This window comes from Lepus europaeus, chromosome 13 (genome assembly GCF_033115175.1).
Source record: "Lepus europaeus isolate LE1 chromosome 13, mLepTim1.pri, whole genome shotgun sequence".
Classification (NCBI taxonomy): Eukaryota; Metazoa; Chordata; class Mammalia; order Lagomorpha; family Leporidae; genus Lepus; species Lepus europaeus.
Window position 1 is genome coordinate 89,960,225 of NC_084839.1, and position 20,643 is coordinate 89,980,867.

The 20,643-nt window shown below is 49.9% G+C and overlaps 1 protein-coding gene across 2 annotated transcripts in view; it reads right to left on the reverse strand.

The window, feature by feature from the left end:
* Positions 1-20,643, reverse strand: part of TBC1D8 (TBC1 domain family member 8) — a 123,669-nt gene that overhangs the window by 57,662 nt on the left and 45,364 nt on the right. Inside the window, exon 2 of one of the 2 annotated variants that reach the window (XM_062209959.1) lies at positions 16,205-16,360. In XM_062209959.1, coding sequence (XP_062065943.1) covers positions 16,205-16,360 — 156 coding nt within the window. The remainder of the gene's footprint in view (positions 1-16,204; positions 16,361-20,643) is intronic. The other variant, XM_062209960.1, reaches the window with a different exon arrangement.

Genomic DNA, 20,643 nt, shown 5'->3' on the forward strand with positions numbered 1-20,643 from the left:
TGGGAATAGAAAAGTGGGGAGGCTGGAGGGATTTTGGATTTTAAAAAATAGGGAAATTTGGGTGTAGTACATAATTGTAACAAATATATTACTGTGAAATGTTGAAATAACACAAGATGTTGATTGCAAAACAGAACTGATAGAAAATGATTTTTTTTTTTTTTGTCCTGGAGCCAGGTAAGAGTGCTTAGTCAGTCTCTAACCTTAAAGAAAAAGATAGAATGACTAACAGTAATATAAAGACCTCTGGATCATGAGGACAACACCAAGAAAGCAAAGAGCAGAACAACCAAGTGGGAGAAGACATTTGTAATGCATCAACAACTGGTTCACGGCCAGCGTCTCTACAAGAAGTTCTCAAAATTCTAAGGAAAAGTCAACTCAGCTGGAAAATACATGGCGCGGAGACTGGTGTAAGCACTGCAAGTGATCAGGGAAGTTACACAATGATCGACTTTGTTTTTCTACAAGAAAATTCAAGTTAAAGCTACCATGGACTGCTACCCACTGAGGGGCAATAGAGAAAAATGCTGATAACACCAAGTTTGGGCCAAGATGTGAAGCAACCAAAAGTTTGAAAAACTTTGTACAAACCGTCAGTGAAATTCTTCTGTGGTATCTCAAAGCTCTACATGCCCTGCACCAGCAATTCCTCTCCACACACATACACACATGCATATACACACGCCACACACACCACACGTGTATACAAGCATACACATATACCACATGTGCATACACACACACACCACATGCTTACACACACCAAATGCGTATACATGCCACACATACACACATACACGTATACACACATACATATATACCACATGCGCATACACACACACCACACACATATACCACATGCATACACACATACCACACATACTACACACGCATACGCTCATACCACCCCCACCCCATATACCACACACACATACACACACCTCACCCTACACCTCGCCCTGGCCATTGTGGCCATCTGGGGAGTGAACTGGCAGATGGAAGATCTCTCTCTCTAACCCCTTTAAATATAGATAGAACCTTACGACACATGTAACACATGTAAAACACATGTAACACATGTAAAACACAACCCAAATGTGCACAGAATGATAAATGACTGGTGGTGTATTCATACAGCAGACGACTACAACACAGACAAGTCTCAACACTCAGGCTATATGACAGAAACTAAGACATAAGATTATAAGGATGAAAATTACACAAACCAACCAATAAAGCTTAGGGATGCCTACTACAAGAAGTGTAAACCTCAAGGTATCGGTTAAAGTGAAGGCAGGAATCAAGGGTAGGCACTGTATGTTGGAATAAACTTTGCAAGAGACTTTCTGGAATGCTGGCCGTGTGCTGGACCTGGATGGAATTTGAGATAACTGTAAAATAATGCATTAGGCAACACTTTGCATACTTTTATATGAATATTTAATAAACCTAATTTTTCTAAAAGATTTATTTACTTGAAAGGCAGAGTTAGAAAGGGGCAGAGCTGGCGCCGTGGCTCAATAGGCTAATCCTCCGCCTGCGGCACCGGCACCCCGGGTTCTAGTCCCGGTCAGGGCACCGGATTCTGTCCCAGTTGCCCCTCTTCCAGGCCAGCTCTCTGCTGTGGCCCGGGAGTGCAGTGGAGGATGGCTCAAGTGTTTGGGCCCTGCACCCCATGGGAGACCAGGAGAAGCACCTGGCTCCTGCCTTCAGATCAGCGCGGTATGCCAGCTGCAGCGGTCATTGGAGGGTGAACCAACGGTAAAAGGAAGACCTTTCTTTCTGTCTCTCTCACTGTCCACTCTGCCTGTCCAAAAATTAAAAAAATAAAATAAAAATAGAAAGGGGCAGAAAGATCTTCACTTCCCAAACGGCCACAACAGCCAGAACTGGGCCAAAGCCAGGAGCATCTCCTGTGTCTTCCACGTGGGTGCAGGGGTCCAAGCACTTGGGCGCTATCTTCCACTGCTTTCCCAGGCACGTTAACAGGGAGCTCGATCTGAAGTGGAGCAGCCAGGATTCGAACCAGCACCCGTACATGATGCCTGGATCACAGGCAGTGGCTTAACCTGCTGCACCCCAAGGCGGGCAGTAACAATACCGAAGATCATCTCTCCACGCTGATTTGGACACATTTCCAAGAAGTTAGTAGGTGAAAAAGATAAGGCACAGAGCAGAATCTACACGTGACCTTTGGAATGAGAGGTTGGCTGGGGCTACGGACATGCAGTGTACGCTTAATATCTGTGAAGCAAAATAACGAAGAGCTAAGCCGGAAAACAACATTCCATATGGCAGAGGGAGGCAATCACGCAAGGTGAGGGATGGCTTCTCTCCAAATAGTTTATGGATTTTATAGGTTTGAGTTAGGAATCATGAAATGTTATGGTTTTTTTAAATGCATATTTGAAAAGCAGAGCAACAGAGACAGAGAGTGAGTTTCTATCTACAGGTGGACTTCCCCCCGCATCCCCAAATACCTGCAAGAGCCTGAGCTGTGTCAGGCTGAAGCCAGGAGCTCCCTCTGGGTCTCCCATGCAAGTGGCAAGGATGCAGGTACATGAGCCATCACCTGCTGCCTCCCAGGGTGCAGTCAGCAGGAGGCTGGTTGGAAGGGGAGGCAGGGCATCTCAAGCAGGGGCTGCACCTGCTCTACCACACCTGCACTGTTTCTTACATATCAGGTTAAATCAATAAAGGGAGAAGATAAATTCTTAATTTTTAAATAGTTGTCAATAAAGGAAAAGTTATTTTATAAAAAAGGAATAAATTTATCAAGTTAAAATAATTACTAAAATTATTACAAAGAAAATAACTTATTTTTTAGAAAAGATATATTTATTTTAAAGGCAGAATTAGATAGGGGGCAGAGGGGGAGAGAGAGAGAGAGAGAGAATCTTCCATCTACTGGGTCACTCCCCAGATGGCTGCAACAGCCACAATAAGCCAGGCCAAAGCCCAGAGACTGGAACTCCATCCAAGTCTCCCACGTGGGTGGCAGAGGCCCAAGTAGCTGGGTCATTTTCTGCTTCTTTCCCAGGTATACTGGCAGGCAGCTGGATTGGAAATGGAGCAGCCAAGGCTCTAACTGGCACTCATACTGGATGCTGGCATCACAACAGGGGCTTAACCCGCCATAGCTCAACACCAGTATATCCCAAAATAACTATTTTTTAAACACCTTTTTGACCAGACTCAGACACTTACAGTTCAATGTATTCTAAGGCCAAATAGACTATAAAAACAATTTTAAGTACTCTTGTTAATAGCAATATTGTTTTACATACACCAGACACAGTTAACTGTGAGACTATTGTCAGGAATAGAGATTTTTAGTATAAGACAAGAAACACAAATCAAAATTCTAACTGTAGCTCTATAGTTAAATTGGTCAAATGTGAATTCATGATTTTCCTTTTTTAAAAAATTAAACTCACTTATGCTCACACTTACTGGAAAACTCGAAGTCTTAGAAGTACTGAGAACCCAGGAACAATGAGCAACCCTATGGCTCAGACTATGGTCTCTAAATACCAACCCCACTCAGAGGAGCCAGGGCCACTTAGAGAAGTGGCAGGAAATACGCAGGGAGAGAATTTAACAACCTGTTGGCTGGAAAATAAAGAAGCACCCCATCTTTGTCTGTTTTGGGTTAGAGGTTTATTTAGCTCACGATTTGGGGGCCTTAAGAATCCAAGATCAGGGGGTCCTACGTGGAGAGGCCCTCACGCTGCATCATGACCTGGCAGATGGTATCTCATGATCAGAGCATGCGAGCAAGGCCGCCTGGCCAGGCAGCGGCTGGGGACGCTCCATTGACAGCACCACCACCATGCCTCCCTGTGACTGATCCAGTCTGCAAAGACCTAACCCAGCTACAAGAGAATGACCTTGTTCTCCCCAGAGACACTCTAACTCATTCTTGAGAGGGGACCGCTAGTGAGCTCAAACCCCTCTTGTATCTCCCACTGCCCCAACACCTGTCCACGGAGGAACGAAGCCTCCACCCGTGTCTTGAGGCACAAACCACATTCAAACGTTGGCACACTCCAAGATTAACAGGGCCAGACCCAAAGGCACACGAGTCACAGGAAGGGGGCACAGGAAGGGGGCTCTGGTGGGCACGAGATGGGACAGTCCAAATCAAAAAGGCAGCAGTAGGGGCTGGTGCTGTGACACAGTAGGCTAAGTCTCCGCCTGCAGTGCCAGCATCCCATATGGGTGCCAGTTTGTGTCCCCACTGCTCTTCCTCCAATCCAGCTCTCTGCTATGGCCTGGGAAAGCAGTAGAAGATGGCTCAAGTGCTTGGGCCCCTGGTAGAAGCACCTTGGCTCCTGGCTTTGGATTGGCTCAGCTCCAGCCATTGCAGCCAACTGGGGAGTGAACCAGCAGATGGAAGACCTCGCTCTCCTCTCCCTCTAACTCTCTCAAATAAATCAATCAATCTTTAAAAAACTGGCATAAAAGAAAGGACAGCAGCTGAACAGAACTCAGTCAATATAAAAAAAAAAAAAACACAACTCTAGCTTACGGTGCTCACACTGCGTAGTTCAATTCTTTCCACTTTTTCTGTATCTCTGAAAACTCTGACCATGAGACGTTTGGAGTATGGAGACTTAACTTTAAAATGATATTAAAATGAAAGCAAGGAGAACAAGAGCCAAGAAAGCTCAGAAGCTCACTTGTCACCCCTGCAGACGACAAGGCACCAGCTCCTTACACTAAGAACAGACAACTACCGGCACAGAAGCCAGCATTTTCCTCACCTATGCCCGAGTGTAATGGCTCAGAATGAAACGAGAGCCCCAGCTGACGAAGCCGAGTCTTCCCTTCCAGAGATGTAAAAGCGTTCACTGAGTTAGCAAATCACCCTTTAGGGAGCTGTACAAAGTAAACTGGGGCAGTGATCATGGCCTAAGGATGCTCTAGGGGAATGCCTGGCAGGAAAGAAGGCCACGGAACCGTCCTCGAACCCATCAACTAAGCTTGGCATCACTCGGGGTACGCATCCCTGGAGAGGACGCACCGAACACGTGGAAAATGGAATCCAAAGACAAGTTTCCTTTGGTGCAAAAAGATTCAAAACCCACAGATAGCTTTTTCATAATATGCACTGTCCATGAACTTTCTAACAGAAGGAAAAACCCTTCTATGCATGGATTAAGATTTTTTTTTTTTTTTTTTTGCATGGAACTTACCTTTTCATTCCATTTTCCCTTTGTGTTCTGAAGCACTGATGTATTCAATATTCTCCCTTAAAAACAAAATAAAACCACCACTGGGCTCGAGTTGAATGAAGCCCTTGTGAGTAACTTCCAGGCTTCAGGAAATGTGAGGACACAGCAGGGAGCCGAGCGACACCTTACAGAAGGAAGGGTGCCGGCAGCGGGCGGGCGGGACGTCGGGCGGGACGTCCTATGGTGAACAGGCCCGATTCTCAACAAATCAGTGACACAAATCAGAGACCAAGGGCAGGAGAGAGGCGGGGCAGAAGCTTTCTGGAAGAAGAGAGTTGAGTGGGTGGTTCTTGCTGGATACAGATCAGAACCCTCCCGGGGCTGCATAGGATTCCTGGAGCAAGCAAGAAGCCGGGGAACGGACTGAACCCGAGTGGCGGCAACACAGCGTGGCCAGCTGTGGTAGTGCAGCCACGGCCCTGCACGAACAGCAATGGCCGCACCTTTCAGAGCTGTTGACAAACATACAGAGGGGCTCCCCCTGGATGGTAGGGAGAGGCTTAAGGGAGGAAGAGAGGCAGAGACGAAGGTGGGAAAAGCCTCGAGCCCCAGCTCATCTGCAGGATCGCATCATGCCACCGTCACGACTCTGGGGTACGTCTGAAAATGTTCATAACCAGATCACACGTAAACCCCCGCTTAGCAAAACAAAAACAAAACGGGCACCAGTACAGGTAACTCATCTCCACTGATGACAACTGTCAATCCAAACAGCATTACTCCCTACCCCAGACAGTTCAAGACTGGCTTCCAGTGCACACCTAGATAAGTTGGAGAAGCAGCCACCCTGAACTGAGCCCTGTGGGATGTCCCAAAACCTGAAGATGACATCAGCGTGTCAGACTAACAGCCAGAAGGAATGCCCATTCGTTAGACAATCATTTAACAAATTCATCACAGGGCAGGGGTCTGGCGTGGTGGTTAAGATGCTGTTTCAGATGCCACATCTCGGATCAGAGTGCCCAAGTTCAAGTCCTAGTTCTGCTCAGGATTCCAGCTTCCTGCTAACAAACACCCAGGGAGGCAGCGTGTGATGGATCAAGTAGCTGGGCCCCCACCACCAACATGGGAGACCCAGATGGAGTTCCAGGCCCCTGGCTTCAGCCTAGCCCAGCCTTGGCTGTTGCAGCCATTTGGGAAGTGAACCATCAGATGGAAGACTGCTCCGTGTCATCAGTCTACCTTCCAGATAAATAAATCTTGGGGGAAAAAAGTCATGTGGTCAGCACTGTGGTGTAGCAGGTAATACCGCCACCTGCACCACTGGCATTCCACATGGGCACTGGTTCAAGTCCTTGCTGCTCCACTTCCGATCCAGCTCCCTGCTAATGTTCCTGGAAAAGCAGTGGAAGATGACCCAAGTCCTTGGGCACCTGCACCCATGCGGGAGACCCAGATAAAAGCTCCTGGCTCCTGCCTCCTGCCTCCAGTTCAGCTCCAGCCATTGCGGCCATCTGGGGAGTAAACAAGAAGAGAGATCTCTCTCTCTCTCTCTGCCTCTTCGCTAACCCTGCCTTTCAAATAATCTCAAAAAAAAAAAAAAAAAAATCTAGGCCGGCGCCGTGGCTCACTTGGTTAATCCTCTGCCTGCCGTGCCCGCATCCCATATGGGTGCTGGGTTCTAGTCCCAGTTGCTCCTCTTCCGGTCCAGCTCTCTGCTGTGGCCCGGGAAGGCAGTGGAGGATGGCCCACGTGCTTGGGCCCCTGCACCCGCATGGGAGACCAGGAGGAAGCACCTGGCTCCTGGCTTCGGATCGGAGCAGCGCTGGCCATAGCGGCCATTTGGGGGGTGAACCAATGGAAGGAAGAACTTTCTCTGTCTCTCTCTCTGTGTCTATAACTCTACCTGTCAAACAAACAAACAAAAAAATCTGCCTCGATTTCTCCTTATCTACAACAAATGAAAGGAATTCAAGATCTGCTAAGGCCTCCTCCAGCGGTCTGTGAAGTCAATCATGCTCCATGCAGAAGTTATGCGACCTGTAAAAACACTAGAGGAAAGCCTGAGCCTGAGTTTAAATGTATTTTTAGCATCGCTTTTAACCTCAAGATGAACAAGGAACAAAAGTTAGAAGAGAAACGTTAGCCCCTGCACCCCTCAGTCACTTCCAAGAGTAGAAAATCCCAGCCATTTTTGTCCTAAGGAAACTTGGAGCAACCAAAAACCTCAGGCTGTGGACCCAGAAAGGGCTCGATTCTGCTCCCGCTGTGCTGCCCCCACCAGACTCCCCTCACGCCCCTGCCACGCATTCCACACTTGCACAGCAGACCCACCCTGGCACGGAGTGCAGGAAGATGCTGAGCCGAGCCCGTGCGGGAACACTCCCTCCCCTAGCAGCAGGCTCTTGCCAAAGACGGGGCACACAGAGATGCAGAACACAGGAAATCAGCAGGTCAGCCCTGGTCAAGGGCAGGGGCAAGAGACGAAGCCAGAAAGGACGCTCTGAAAGAACACTCCGTCCGAGCCCACGGCCGAGGGCAGAGCCGGCCGCACGGCACCGCTCACGCCCTAGGGGGCCCTGGGCCAAAGTTCAGACCTGCAGCTGCTAACACGCTGTTGAGAGCAACCAATGAGGGAAGCGTGGGACAGAATTTTAACTGGAAAGCGTAGCTCCAGCAATTCTCATTTTTACTTAAAAAACATTCTTTTATTTTTTAATTAATGTAAACCAGTGCAGTATGATTTATACATACAAGTCTGAGAACTTCAGGATGCTCTCCCCTACCTTCTGCCTTTGCCCTTGTTCGTTTCTGATAACATTTTACATTTACGTGACAGTAAAAAAGCTTAATACTTCACCGAATGAGAAGTTTAACAAGGAAAAAAAGCAAAAAGACTTCAGTTTAATGGGAGTCTATAAATAATTGAATGGAAAGAACCATTTCAGCTGTACACAATTAGTCATTCATAATCTCTTACTGAAATAGAACCAATGGGCCGGCGCCGTGGCTTAACAGGCTAACCCTCCGCCTTGCGGCGCCGGCACACCGAGTTCTAGTCCCGGTCGGGGCGCCGGATTCTATCCCGGTTGCCCCTCTTCCAGGCCAGCTCTCTGCTATGGCCCGGGAAGGCAGTGGAGGATGGCCCAAGTCCTTGGGCCCTGCACCCACATGGGAGACCAGGAGAAGCACCTGGTTCCTGCCTTCGAATCAGTACAATGCGCTGGCCGCAGTGGCCATTGGAGGGTGAACCAACGGCAAAAAGGAAGACCTTTCTCTCTGTCTCTCTCTCTCTCACTATCCACTCTGCCTGTCAAAAAAAAAGAAAAAAGAAATAGAACCAATGGCAATGTAATATCTAAAAAAACACATTTTGATGAGCAAAACTATCACAGCTGCCTTCAATGATATTTAAAATTTCAGAAGCTTTTTTAATTTTCCAAATCTAAACTATTAACTAAGTTTTTTCAAACTATAATCACATCTTGGCACTCACAAGGACTGGTTCCAAGAAACCACTCCCTCCATCCTCATGATATCAAAATTCTAGGGACACTCAAGTCGTTTATATAAAAATCATGTTATTTCCATATAAGTGTAATATTTGCATTTATTTGTGTGATGTTTGCATATAACCTGGGCACATCCTTCTGTACACTTTTTAATACTTATTTACTTGGAAGGCAGAGTTACGGGGTGGGGGGCATAGAGAGAGAGAGAGACAAAGAGAAAAAATAAATCTTCCATTTACTGACTCATTGCCCAAATGGCTTCAACAGCCAGGACTGAGCCAGGATCAAGCCAGAAGCTTCTTCTAGGTCTCCCATATGGGTGCAAGTGCACCTGGGAGAGCAGTGGAAGATGGTCCAAGTGCTTGGGTCCCTGCCACTCATGTGGGAGACCCAGGTGGAGCTCCAGGCTCCTGGCTTCATCCTAGCCCAGCCCCAGCCATTGTAGCTACTTGGGGAGTGAACCAGCAGGTGAAAGATCTATGTCTGTCTCTCCTTCTCCCTCTATCTCTACCTTTCAAATACACACCCTACATTAGGGTACTAGGGTACCTAGGATTGAGTCCTGGCTCCAGCTCACAACCCCAGCTCTCTGTTTATGCAGATTCTGGGACACAGTGGTGTCCAGCTCAAGTCACCAGGTTCCTGCCACCCGTGTGGGAGACCTGGATTGAGTGCTTGGCTCCCAGCATTGGCTCAGCACAACCCAGCCAAAGCCCTAGCAGGCATTTGGGGAATGAAACCAGCAGTTGCTAGTATGTTTCTTTCTCTCTCTCCTCTTTCAGTAACCAGAAGAGACAGTTCACCCCCAGGACTCCACTGATGTACAATAAAAGGACTACCATATAAGCAAACTGCTACATAAGCAATTCAACACTTGGAAGGATCTGGGCAGATAATGCCAAGCCCTGTCGTGCTTGCCTGGGTTTATTCTGCTTCCCGGAAACTAGACAAGGAACTGCAACTCCCTCAGTGCTCACAGCTATGGTCCAGAAGACGACGTGTGTGTCAAGAACACAGGGACAGCTCTGAGCGTCCCCTACGCAAGGGATCACAAGACAGCGCCATCTCGTACAGGAACGCCCACAGCTAACGCACCGCCCAGCACGGCCTGCACCTCGAGTGCAGAGCTGTGACTGGGACCATCGGACACAGAAAAAGGGCAGCAACGTGTCCACGTTCCCCCCAGGACCCCCAACAACTTGGCACCAACTCAGCCTGGCCGCCTGCAAGCTGGGGTCCAGGCCCCCACCCCTGACCTCTCCTGTTCCTGCCGCCTTCTCTTTCTTCCCCCTCTTCTCCTGACCTCGCTGGAGGTGTGCTTCTAGGATTCTAACCCTCCCCCACCTTCAAGATTTACTTGGGGCCGGCGCCGCGGCTCACTAGGCTAATCCTCCGCCTGCAGCGCCGGCACCCTGGGTCCTAGTCCCGGTCGGGGTGCCGGATTCTGTCCCGGTTGCTCCTCTTCCAGGCCAGCTCTCTGCTGTGGCCCGGGAGTGCAGTGGAGGATGGCCCAAGTGCTTGGGCCTTGCACCCACATGGGAGACCAGGAGAAGCACCTGGCTCCTGGCTTCGGATCAGCGCGGTGTGCCAGCCATAGCGGCCATTGTGGGGGTGAACCAATGGAAATAGGAAGACCTTTCTCTCTGTCTCTCTCTCTCACTGTCCACTCTGCCTGTTAAAAAAAAAAAAAAAAAAAAAAAAAAAAAAAAAAAAAAGATTTACTTGGAAGCCAGAGTTACAGAGAGAGAGAGAGAGAGAGCGCGCACGCAAGAGACACAGAGCACAGAGAGGCAGACAGAGATCTTCCATCTGCTGGTTCACTCCCCTCGTGGCCTCAGTGGCCAGGGCTGAGCCAGTCTAAAGCCAGAAGCTTCTTCCGAGCCTTCTTCATGGGTACAGGGGCCCAAGAACATGGCCCATCCGCTACTGCTTTCCCAGGCACATTAGCAGGGAACTGGAGCAGCTGGGACTCGAACTGGTGCCCGTATGGGATATCAGCGCGGCAGGCGGCAGCTTCGCCCGCTGCACCACAGCACTGGCCCCCCGCACTCCTGCTTTGACTCACCACGTCCTTCCACGTCCTCATGCCGCAGTCACTGGACACCCGATTCCAACACAAGCACAGACGGACAACAGAACACCATTCAGTCTCCAAAAAGGAAGGGGATCCTGACACATGCTGCGACACGGACGGGCTCTGAAGCCTGCACCAAGCGCAAGACGCCAGGGACTCCAGGACAAACACTATGCAGCTCCACCAACAGGAGGCACTCAGCGTGGGCCACACGGCAGCACGGCACTCACCGGGGGCCGGAATAGGAAAGAAAACCGCTCCAGAGATGGATGTGGTGATGGTCGTGTAACAGTGTCCGTGTGCACGCTGGGAAGTGATGGAGAAGGGCTGGCGCTGCGGCACAGCGGGCGATGGCTGCCCTTTGCAATGCCTGTGCCCCACAACGGAGTGCCAACTCAAGTTCTGGCTACCCCACTTCTGAGCCAGTTTCCTGCTATCATGTGCCCAGGAAGGCAGCAAACGGCCCAAGGAGATGGGTCCCTATCACCCACGTGGCAGGATCCAGACGGCGCTCCTGGCGTCAGCCTGGCCCAGGCCCAGCTCTCGCGTCATTTGTGGGGGGAGGGGGGTGAACCAACAGATGGAAGATCTCTTTCCATATCTCCTCCCCTCCCTCATTACAGATCTTCTATTAAAAAAAAAAAAAAAAAAAAAAAAAACAAGAACAGATCTTCTATTAAAAAAATGGTCAGGATGGTAAAAGTTGTATTATATACATTTTATCAGAACAAAAAAATTGTAAAGATAGAAAACAGATTCCCATCTTGCGAATTCTACAACCGTTCAAAGCAGGCCAATGCCCCATCCAAGAATATCCCTGGCCTGGCCTATCACGAAGGGGCCGAGCAGTCTCGTTTGTAATTCACACGCAGCCCTGTGCCTCCCCTGCTCTGCCACAGCCTCAAGCGCTCGTCATCTTGTCCTCCACTACCTTCTACCTAGTCACCCACTCACGGCCGACAGAGTGCCGAGCGCATGTCGCCGGAGGATCTGTGGCGAGCAAGACTCTTAGGAAATGTTTATTTTCACAGGGGTTGGGGTGGGATAGGGAGGGGCAGCTGTAAATCAAATAAAAGGACAGCAGCACTGATGGGTCACACCCACTCCGGTCCATCCACGGAAGCCACTCCTCGTACAGAGACTCAGGACTCCTCGGTCCACGTCAAATTCGAGGGAACAATTTGGCCCATCTGCCAAGCATGGTCCCCACCACGGATCTCTTATGGCCCAGATAACACGGTCGACTCGTGAAATTATCTACCTACCTCTTCTGCCTTGTAAGAGGGGAAACCTGTATTCTGCAAGGCTCTCCCGGGCCTCCCCACCCTGCCAGGCAGGCAGTCCACAATGTCAAGTGCACACACCGATCACACTCACAAGCGGCTCTTCCTGTCCCTACCCTGGTGCCGGGGCCGCCCCAAGTCCTTCCTACTGTTCTTATTTGTGCTTTATCTCAGACTTGAAACTCTGGGCAGGGAACCCTTTCTCAGTGCTCAAGACATAAATAAAATGTTAACTATGGTGAGCCCTTAACACAGTGCATGACGCCCAAGGAACTCCCAGAAGCCACTCATTACCTAAATCCGTATCACGGGCCCAAGACATAAACACACTCACAATTCTTTCTTCCTTGACCCAAGAAAAGCACATTGAGAAGTGTCATTTCCTACTCTGGGGCTTTGTGCGGACAAGTTGACAGCAGAGGGTGGAGGACGTCCAGATCCGGCCTGTTGTCAGGCCCACAGCAAAAACCTGGCTGAGTGAAACTAAAAGCAGTCGATCTTGGCTCCACAGAAAGACAGGGCCCGAGACATTAACCCTGCTGGGTGTACCACACTGCTGGCTGCGGTCTTCAGGGAGCCATGGAAGCTGCTCCGAACTCTACGGCAGGCAACCTAGTGATGTACGAGTACATAAACACGCACCGCGGCCATGCTCTTCAGGGGTCCTGCCCTGTCTCCTCGCCCCCTTCCCACCTGTGTGTCCGTCATCCCCGAGGCTGCAGAATCGAGTGGAAGCACACCGCTCCCGTCCCGGCTGGGGGACACGACGCCCAAGCACGAGACAGAGATGCAACGCAGCACAGCAAACACTTGTCAGGAGAAGAGAACAGACAAGAAGAGGTTCCCAAAGGCACGAGAGAGCGGAACGCCCCAGGAACAGGAAGAAATGCCCACCGATGCTTCAGGTGCAGAACAAGAACAGAGTGTGAATTCAACAAAGCAAGGGTTCACGAGTGAGACGGAATGGGAGACTGGAGGCCTAGGATGCAGTGGGCATCATAATAGGACGACAGAACTGGTAAACAAAGGCGGCCAGGTATGGAGAAGCCTACTGAAAACAACCATGAAATGGGAAAAAAAAGCCTTCTGAACAGAACAGAGAGTACAGCCGAAAAGGCAGACAGTGAGCAACAAGCAGTGAGCGCCTGCGCCGCTCCTGGTTCTCGGGGGTGTTGAGTTCGGGAGTCATTCTTTGCTCTAATAAACTGCTAAATTAAAGGAAAGCAAAGCAAATAGAAATGAAGCAGCTCATCCAACATGAAGCGTTCTTCGAGTAGAGAATTCAGTAAACGGCATGGTAAAGTGCATTTAAAACTAGAATACAAATGTGGCTGGCGCCGCGGCTCAACAGGCTAATCCTCTGCCTTGCAGCGCCGGCACACAGGGTTCTAGTCCCGGTTGGGGCACTGGATTCTGTCCCCGTTGCCCCTCTTCCAGGCCAGCTCTCTGCTGTGGCCCAGGAGTGCAGTGGAGGATGGCCCAAGTGCTTGGGCCCTGCACCCAACAGGAGACCAGGATAAGCACCTGGCTCCTGCCTTTGGAGGGTGAACCAACGGCAAAGGAAGACCTTTCTCTCTGTCTCTCTCTCTCACTGTCCACTCTGCCTGTCAAAAAAAATATATATATATATATATATATATATATATATATATATAATACAAATGCAAAATAAAATCTCCTACAATGGGGAAAGAAATCCATCTACAAACTGCGAGAATGCATCACGTTCCAGAAAATTTTAACATTGTGCCCACAACTGTTAAAAAATCTACCCAATGTATTAACCTTCAGTGATAGGCCTACATGCACAAAAAGTACATCAGCCACAAGGAAGGAAATAAAACAAGAGAATTGGAGCAGCCCGAGACCCCTCTATTGTCCTGTCAAACACAGAAGGCCCCGAAGCAATGACAGCGCTCTGGGTTGTGGCCCTGACTATCATACCCAGCTAAGGTACCGCAAGTCCGAAAGCGAGGGGCAGGGCCAGCGCTGAGGTCCAGCAGGTTAAGCCACCACTTGCAATGCAGGCATCCCATATCAGAATGCTGGTTCAGGTCCCAGCTGCCCTGCTTCCAACCCAGCTCCTTGCTAGTGTGCCTGGGAAAGAGGCAGAAGATGGCTTGAGTACTTAGGCCCGGGTCACCCATGTTAGAGACATGATGGAGTTCTGGGATCCTGCCCCGGCTTTGGGGCAGAAATATGGTTCTCTCTCTCAAATAAATAAAATAAATCTTAAAAGGTGTGGGGGGGAGCAGACACTTCCAAATGTGAAAAGATTCAAAGCATAGAACATGCATGAGACATTACTGGGGGAGGTGGGAGAGACAAGAATTTACCCAACGTGCTGAATAAAAAAAAAATCAAAGATTCTGGACTTAGAAGGCTATACTCGAGTAGAGTCATTAAATCAACTTAGAGAACGGACTCAAACAATGGCAGAGGCCTGGTGGCAGGCCCACATGGGAATCAGAAGGTAGAACAGCAAAGCTCCGTGACCCGAGAGATTAGGGAAGCAAGAGGAGAGAATAATGCTGGCACCGGGTCCAGCAGGGTGGAGAGTCCCTCAGCATTGTCAGGACTGAAACATTGTTTTTTTCTTCAAAAGCCACAATCTTAACCTTAGACTGCTTTCCAAAATCTCTTCCCTTATCCTCACATGACCCTTCTAGAAAATTACCTCTGCTGCTACAGAAACCCTTGTTTGAAGCTTAACGTTTGTTTTGTTTGTTCCACTTCTCTATCTGCCCTCTTACTGAGATCTAACTGCGCGCTTCGATTACAAAATAGCATTACAGGACAGCTGCGTTTTGTTAAAATGACTTCTCTTCATCTGTGTAGCCCTGCTGGTCCCTGACTAAACCCTCCGCACGTCTTTGGGGCGATGCTTCCTCCTGGAACAGGAGGTTGCTTCGTGGGGCTGGGGTTTGGGCTGGGATTTTCTCCTTTGTACTTTTCAGTGGTAACCAACTTCTGAATGTTCAAAGTCCGTGAATTTTCTTCATATTTTGTGTTTTTCCACGGTGGGGAGGGTCCACTGATGATGAAGAACACGTGGTGATGAGCAAAGTGTATGATAGCTAAAAAATAAAGTGTTAGAAAAACCCGCAATAAAAAGCCCCTAGGTGTATATTTAGGCAGAAGATTAATTCTGGGTAAAGGATTATACAGATGATTTTTTTTTTTTTTTTGGACAGGCAGAGTGGACAGTGAGAGAGAGAGACAGAGAGAAAGGTCTTCCTTTTTGCCGTTGGTTCACCCTCCAATGGCCGCAGTAGCCAGCGTGCTGCGGCCGGTGCACCGCGCTGATCCGAAGGCAGGAGCCAGGTGCTTCTCCTGGTCTCCCATGGGGTGCAGGGCCCAAGGACTTGGGCCATCCTCCACTGCACTCCTGGGCCATAGCAGAGAGCTGGCCTGGAAGAGGAGCAACCAGGACAGAATCCGGCACCCCAACCGGGACTAGAACCTGGGGTGCCAGTGCTGCAGGTGGAGGATTAGCCTAGTGAGACGTGGCGCCGGCCATGATTTTCTTTAAAATTTCTAAAAGGTGAACATTTATTAGTTGTGTAAAAAAAAAAAAAAAAGGTCATTGTGGTTTTTACTTCTAGTAAAAGAGGTTTCTCATGGGGTGAGGATTCCCAGCCCCAGAGGAGCTGGAGCGGGGAGAGAGCACCAGGGGGAGGCGGAGGGACAGAACCTCACGTGGAGGACTCCAGTGCAGTCCCAGGGATTCAAGCTTTCAGCGCTAACCGGGACCGAGTCAGACACCACCCTCGGCCTTTGCCCCACACCGCCATGACACGTGTGCACAGCCAGGAGCACACTGGTTAACTCAAACGAGACTGCGAGGAAAACGGGTCAGTGCACACCTGACACCCGGGTATACGCCACTCAGAAAGAAGCCTGGCATGCCCACGCTGTGCGGCCCCAGCTGACAGCCCCGGTGTGCTTTTGGTGGTTATGAACGAGAGGGAGGGACAGAGGGACAGAGAGACAGACTGGGGGGCAGGGGAGGGAGAGAAGGAGGGAGGGAGCCCATGGAGAACTCCTGAAGCTGCCGAGGGTTTCCAGGGGTTACCTTCAAGCTCCGCCGACATGCAGGCGCTCAACATGCGTACACCTTAAGGTCTGCAATATTCCATCTGGAACAAAACTCACCAGTGGCTATGGCCCAGTAAACGTCCGATCCGTTCAGTAACTCACCACATGCTATGGGGGAATAAACCTGGGAGCCGGGAACTTGAAGTAGAATTCGAAACGGAGCGACCCGCGCGTTGGAATCCAGGACCGCATCCAGAGCGCCTACCAGGCGACCTTGGAGAGAGAAGAGAGGAGGAGTTGTGAGAATGGGGGTTTCCCAGCACGTGCTGTCCTGCCTGCTGTGACAGCCCAAGGCCAGGACGGCACGGTTCAGACTCGATTCTTCCACTCACCTCCCAGGAACGCGAGCTCGAGGAGGCCAAGGGCATCCTCGCATCCCCAGCATCTGGCTCAGAGCCTGGTGTCTGGCACCCAGCACCACAATCTGCTGAGTCAGTAACTCCGTACACCAAGGAGGGGGTGGGGTACTGGCCCAGGGACCTCCCCTAGGAAAGCCACCACAACGCACAACCCAGCAAACGAACACAAGCAGGGGTTCTGGAGTGGCACTGCCCTGTCCGAACCCCGGCTCTGCCACCCTGGAGCTGTGTGACCTCAGGCCAGCCAATCACCTTCTCCACACTTGAGCATCCCCATAAGTCCAAGTAGTCACAGGAGATTAGCATAGGGTCACTAGGAGAATTCCAAGAGTTAAGGCACCCGGCATTCAAAGTGGCCAGGCTACTGCCCAACCCATGACAGGCACCCCGTAAGCGTTTTTGGCTAGAATTTTACCATCATGCACCTCATGACAAATATGGTGGAAAAAACCCCTGCTACTCCCTAAGGGTTCCTTTTTTTTTTTTTTTTTTTTTGACAGGCAGAGTGGACAGTGAGAGAGAGAGAGAGAGAGAGAGAGAGAGAGAGAAAGGTCTTCTTTTTGCTGTTGGTTCACCCTCCAATGGCCTCCGCGGCCGGCGCGCTGCGGCCGGCGCACTGCGCTGATCAATGGCAGGAGCCAGGTGCTTATCCTGGTCTCCCATGGGGTGCAGGGCCCAAGCATCTGGGCCATCCTCCACTGCACTCCCTGGCCACAGCAGAGAGCTGGCCTGGAAGAGGGGCAACCGGGACAGAATCCGGCGCCCCGACCGGGACTAGAACCCGGTGTGCCGGCGCCGCTAGGCGGAGGATTAGCCTATTGAGCCGCGGCGCCGGCCTCCCTAAGGGTTCTTTTAAGAGGGAAATAAAAAATTCCAAATCCTTCACTCCTTCTCAGACACATGGATGCCTAAGGCAATGAAAGGCTGGCATTCTGACCAGAGGCCAAAGCAAAGCCATCCGCTCCTCCCCAGTTGTCTGTTGCCTGAAAATGCAGATGGCTCTGAACACGAATCCCTCTCACCCCACCTGACACGTAACTGGGACACTACCCTGAGCAAGTCATGTGTATTTTGCTACTTTAAAAAAAAAAAAAAAAAAAAAAAAAAAACTCAAATGTGAAATTGAATCATTAGAAAGTTACTGACCGAACACCCCACCATCCCTAGGACATTGGAGCGTGTATTTTATAAAGACAAAGACATCCTCAGAGAGGTCCACAAGACAACCCACACACTTAGAAAACTAACCCTGACACATGGCTGCCATGGAATAGCAGATCCCATTCAAATGTTGGCAGACGTCCCCATGGATCCTGGTAAACTCATCAAGCCGAAGACACCTGGCCTGCTGAGCAGCCAGCACACTGGGAGGGGGAGGAGTGTGTGTGGGTGTGTGGGTGTGTGGGTGTGGGGAGGGGTATGGGGGGTGTCCATCCACACCCTCCTGATTACAGGGCCGGCAGCTGCACTCCCTACCACTGCTCGGCCCCAGGAAAGATCTGAATTCAAAACTCACAGTGTGGTTTCTACTGAACACTTACCATTTTGCGCCACTGCAAAGTGGAAAAATTATTCATTGTAACCCCGCTATGCCTGGGACTGTCTGTAGCGTCCTCTTGCTCTCTTGCTGTCATGCACCCAGCCCAGACTCAGGCTCTGCACTTAGGTGTCCCATCTCTCTGGGCCGAGTCGGCAGAACAATGTCTTGGTCTTTAGGACCTCGACACTTCAAGGTTACAGGCTGTCTTTTTCTGAAGCATGGCCCACAGTTCGGGTCTGTCTGAGGTTTTGTCAAGGTTAAATTCAGGTTGCAAATCTTTGGCAACAATGCAGTTATGGTCTGTCGTTTTCCTCACAGCCTAAAAAGTAGCAGCAAATTTCTCAAGTTGCCCCATCCCTGGTCAAGTTCATTCTGAGCTTCCTCCAGGTTTCCCATGCGGGTGCAGGGGGCCAAGAACTTGGGCCATCTTCTACTGCTTTTCCCAGAGCTGGATCGGAAGTGGAGCAGCCAGGTCTAGAACCGGCACTCATAAGGGATGCTGGCACTGCAGGTGGTGGCTTAACCCACTATGCCACAGCACCAGCCCCATTTTTTTTTTTTTTATAAGATTTATTTGAAAGTCAGAGTGACACAGAGAAGGAGAGAGAGAGAGAGGGAGGGAGGAACCAGTGTACCACATGTCCCATTCCTCAAATATTTTATTTTCCATGTCTTTATATCAGTATGGTCTCATGTTTTTCTACTCAATGAATTACTATCATTATTTTTAATGCTCAAATTGTGTCAAGTCTGGCCAGGAATGCTTTCTCCGCCCTTTGGACATGGTCCCATTGATTCTGTTTGTCTTCCGGCATCATAAAATACTCCCACTTCATCTTGAACTCTCCCTGTGCCAGCCCTAGGGTCAGCTGTTTCTCCAGGGAGTTCTGGTTCCGTTCGTAAGGAATGGTATTTAGAAGCCAATGTGCTCAGTGTGAATGTGTGGACCCTCAATGGACAGAGCTAGGGGACATATGTCTATGTCTATGAGGGTACTTCCAAAAAAAAATCATGGAAAACACAATAAGAACTACTTCACTGCAAAGAAAACTGGAAACCTCTACAGTTTTTTCATAGTACAGGTTTTCCATGAACTTCTTAGACACCTCTTATACATATATACATGCATTTTATACACACATGCCTATAGAAGTGTTCACACATGTACCTATATCTGTATTTTTTATGTGTCTCCATACATAGAGACCGAGTTCACACTAAAATCTCCAAGCACAATCTAAACCATAGTGGTGGTGTTCTTTCCCATTTCCTTCTATATTTGCAACTTTTTTCTCCAGTACCGAGAAACCTGGCCTCCATTAATATTATTCTCATTACTTGTTGGATCAATCCTCCTGTTGCTGCCAATATTGTCTTCCCCAGCAAATGTCTCGTACCCCACCTCCCACCCCCACTGCCACCGCCCAGGCTTCAACTCCCCCCACACCTCACCCCTACAGTCTCCTGGATCTGCCACCACTTAATGGCCCTAGGGAAAGGAAGCAAGGGTTCGTGGGTATTTATAGCCATCATTCCTTAAGTCGCTCAGAGTTCCTGCCTTTTTGGTTTGTTCCTGAGTTCCAGGTGACCGAGAGTCTTGGCTAAATGGGGCTGCCACTTTAACACAGGATCTGAGCAGCAGCTTAGGGGAGATTAGGGGGACAGGATTTAAGTTGTATCTGCCCAGGATTTATAAAAACAACATGCTGCCTATTAGAAAGGGGCCAACAACCCCTACTGAGCCCACAGCCACATACACTGGGGACTTTCCGCCACATTGAGAGAGCTGCTGGGGAACCCACGTGTGTTTTGGTAAAGAGGAAAACCTAAGAGACCTTAGACACAATCCAGAGGAGGAAGTAAGGAGCGTGTGCAGTAGCTCAGGGCACCCACAAGACAGAAGTGGTGACTTTTTACCGCGAGGAGTGGTGGCCTTTCTTCTTCCCCAAGGGGCTCCTGCAAAGGTCAGGATGTCTAACAGCAACAGGGCAAACCCAGGGTAGCAACCCAATAGTCTCAGGGAACCACCAGCTGCAATTCCAACACACCGAGGGCTGGCAGGTCATCACGCCCATGGTTACGCCAAGAAAAAGCCCAGCAAACTGAAAAATCTAGACCTCTTCTTGGACACAGAGAACTGAGAGCACAGACCAAGCCACAACCCTGACATCTGGAGCGCGCGGGGAGAGTCCACAAAGTCAGTGTGGTGTTCTGCTTTCCTGGTGCAGACACCACTCAGGCCTTCGACTTTGGGGACACTTAGTGGTGGTTTTGACCAATTTCTGGGGTCGCCGGAGGGCGAGACACTCCTCACTGTCAAGGTCTTAAGGGGACCCTACACTTGAATAGGTCTTTAGTATTTTTATTAAAGACTAATTTGATAGACAGAGACAGAGACTGAGAGGCCGAGAGGCAGACCTTCCATCTGCTTGTTTACTCCCCAGATGGCCAGGGCTGGGCCAAGCCAAACTCCATCTGGGTCTCCCATGGGGTTGCAGGGCTGCCATCTGCTGTTTTTCCCTGGGTGCATCAGCAGGGAGCTGGATCTGAAGCAGAGCAGCCAGGACTCAAACCCACATGAGGTGCTAGTGTCAGTG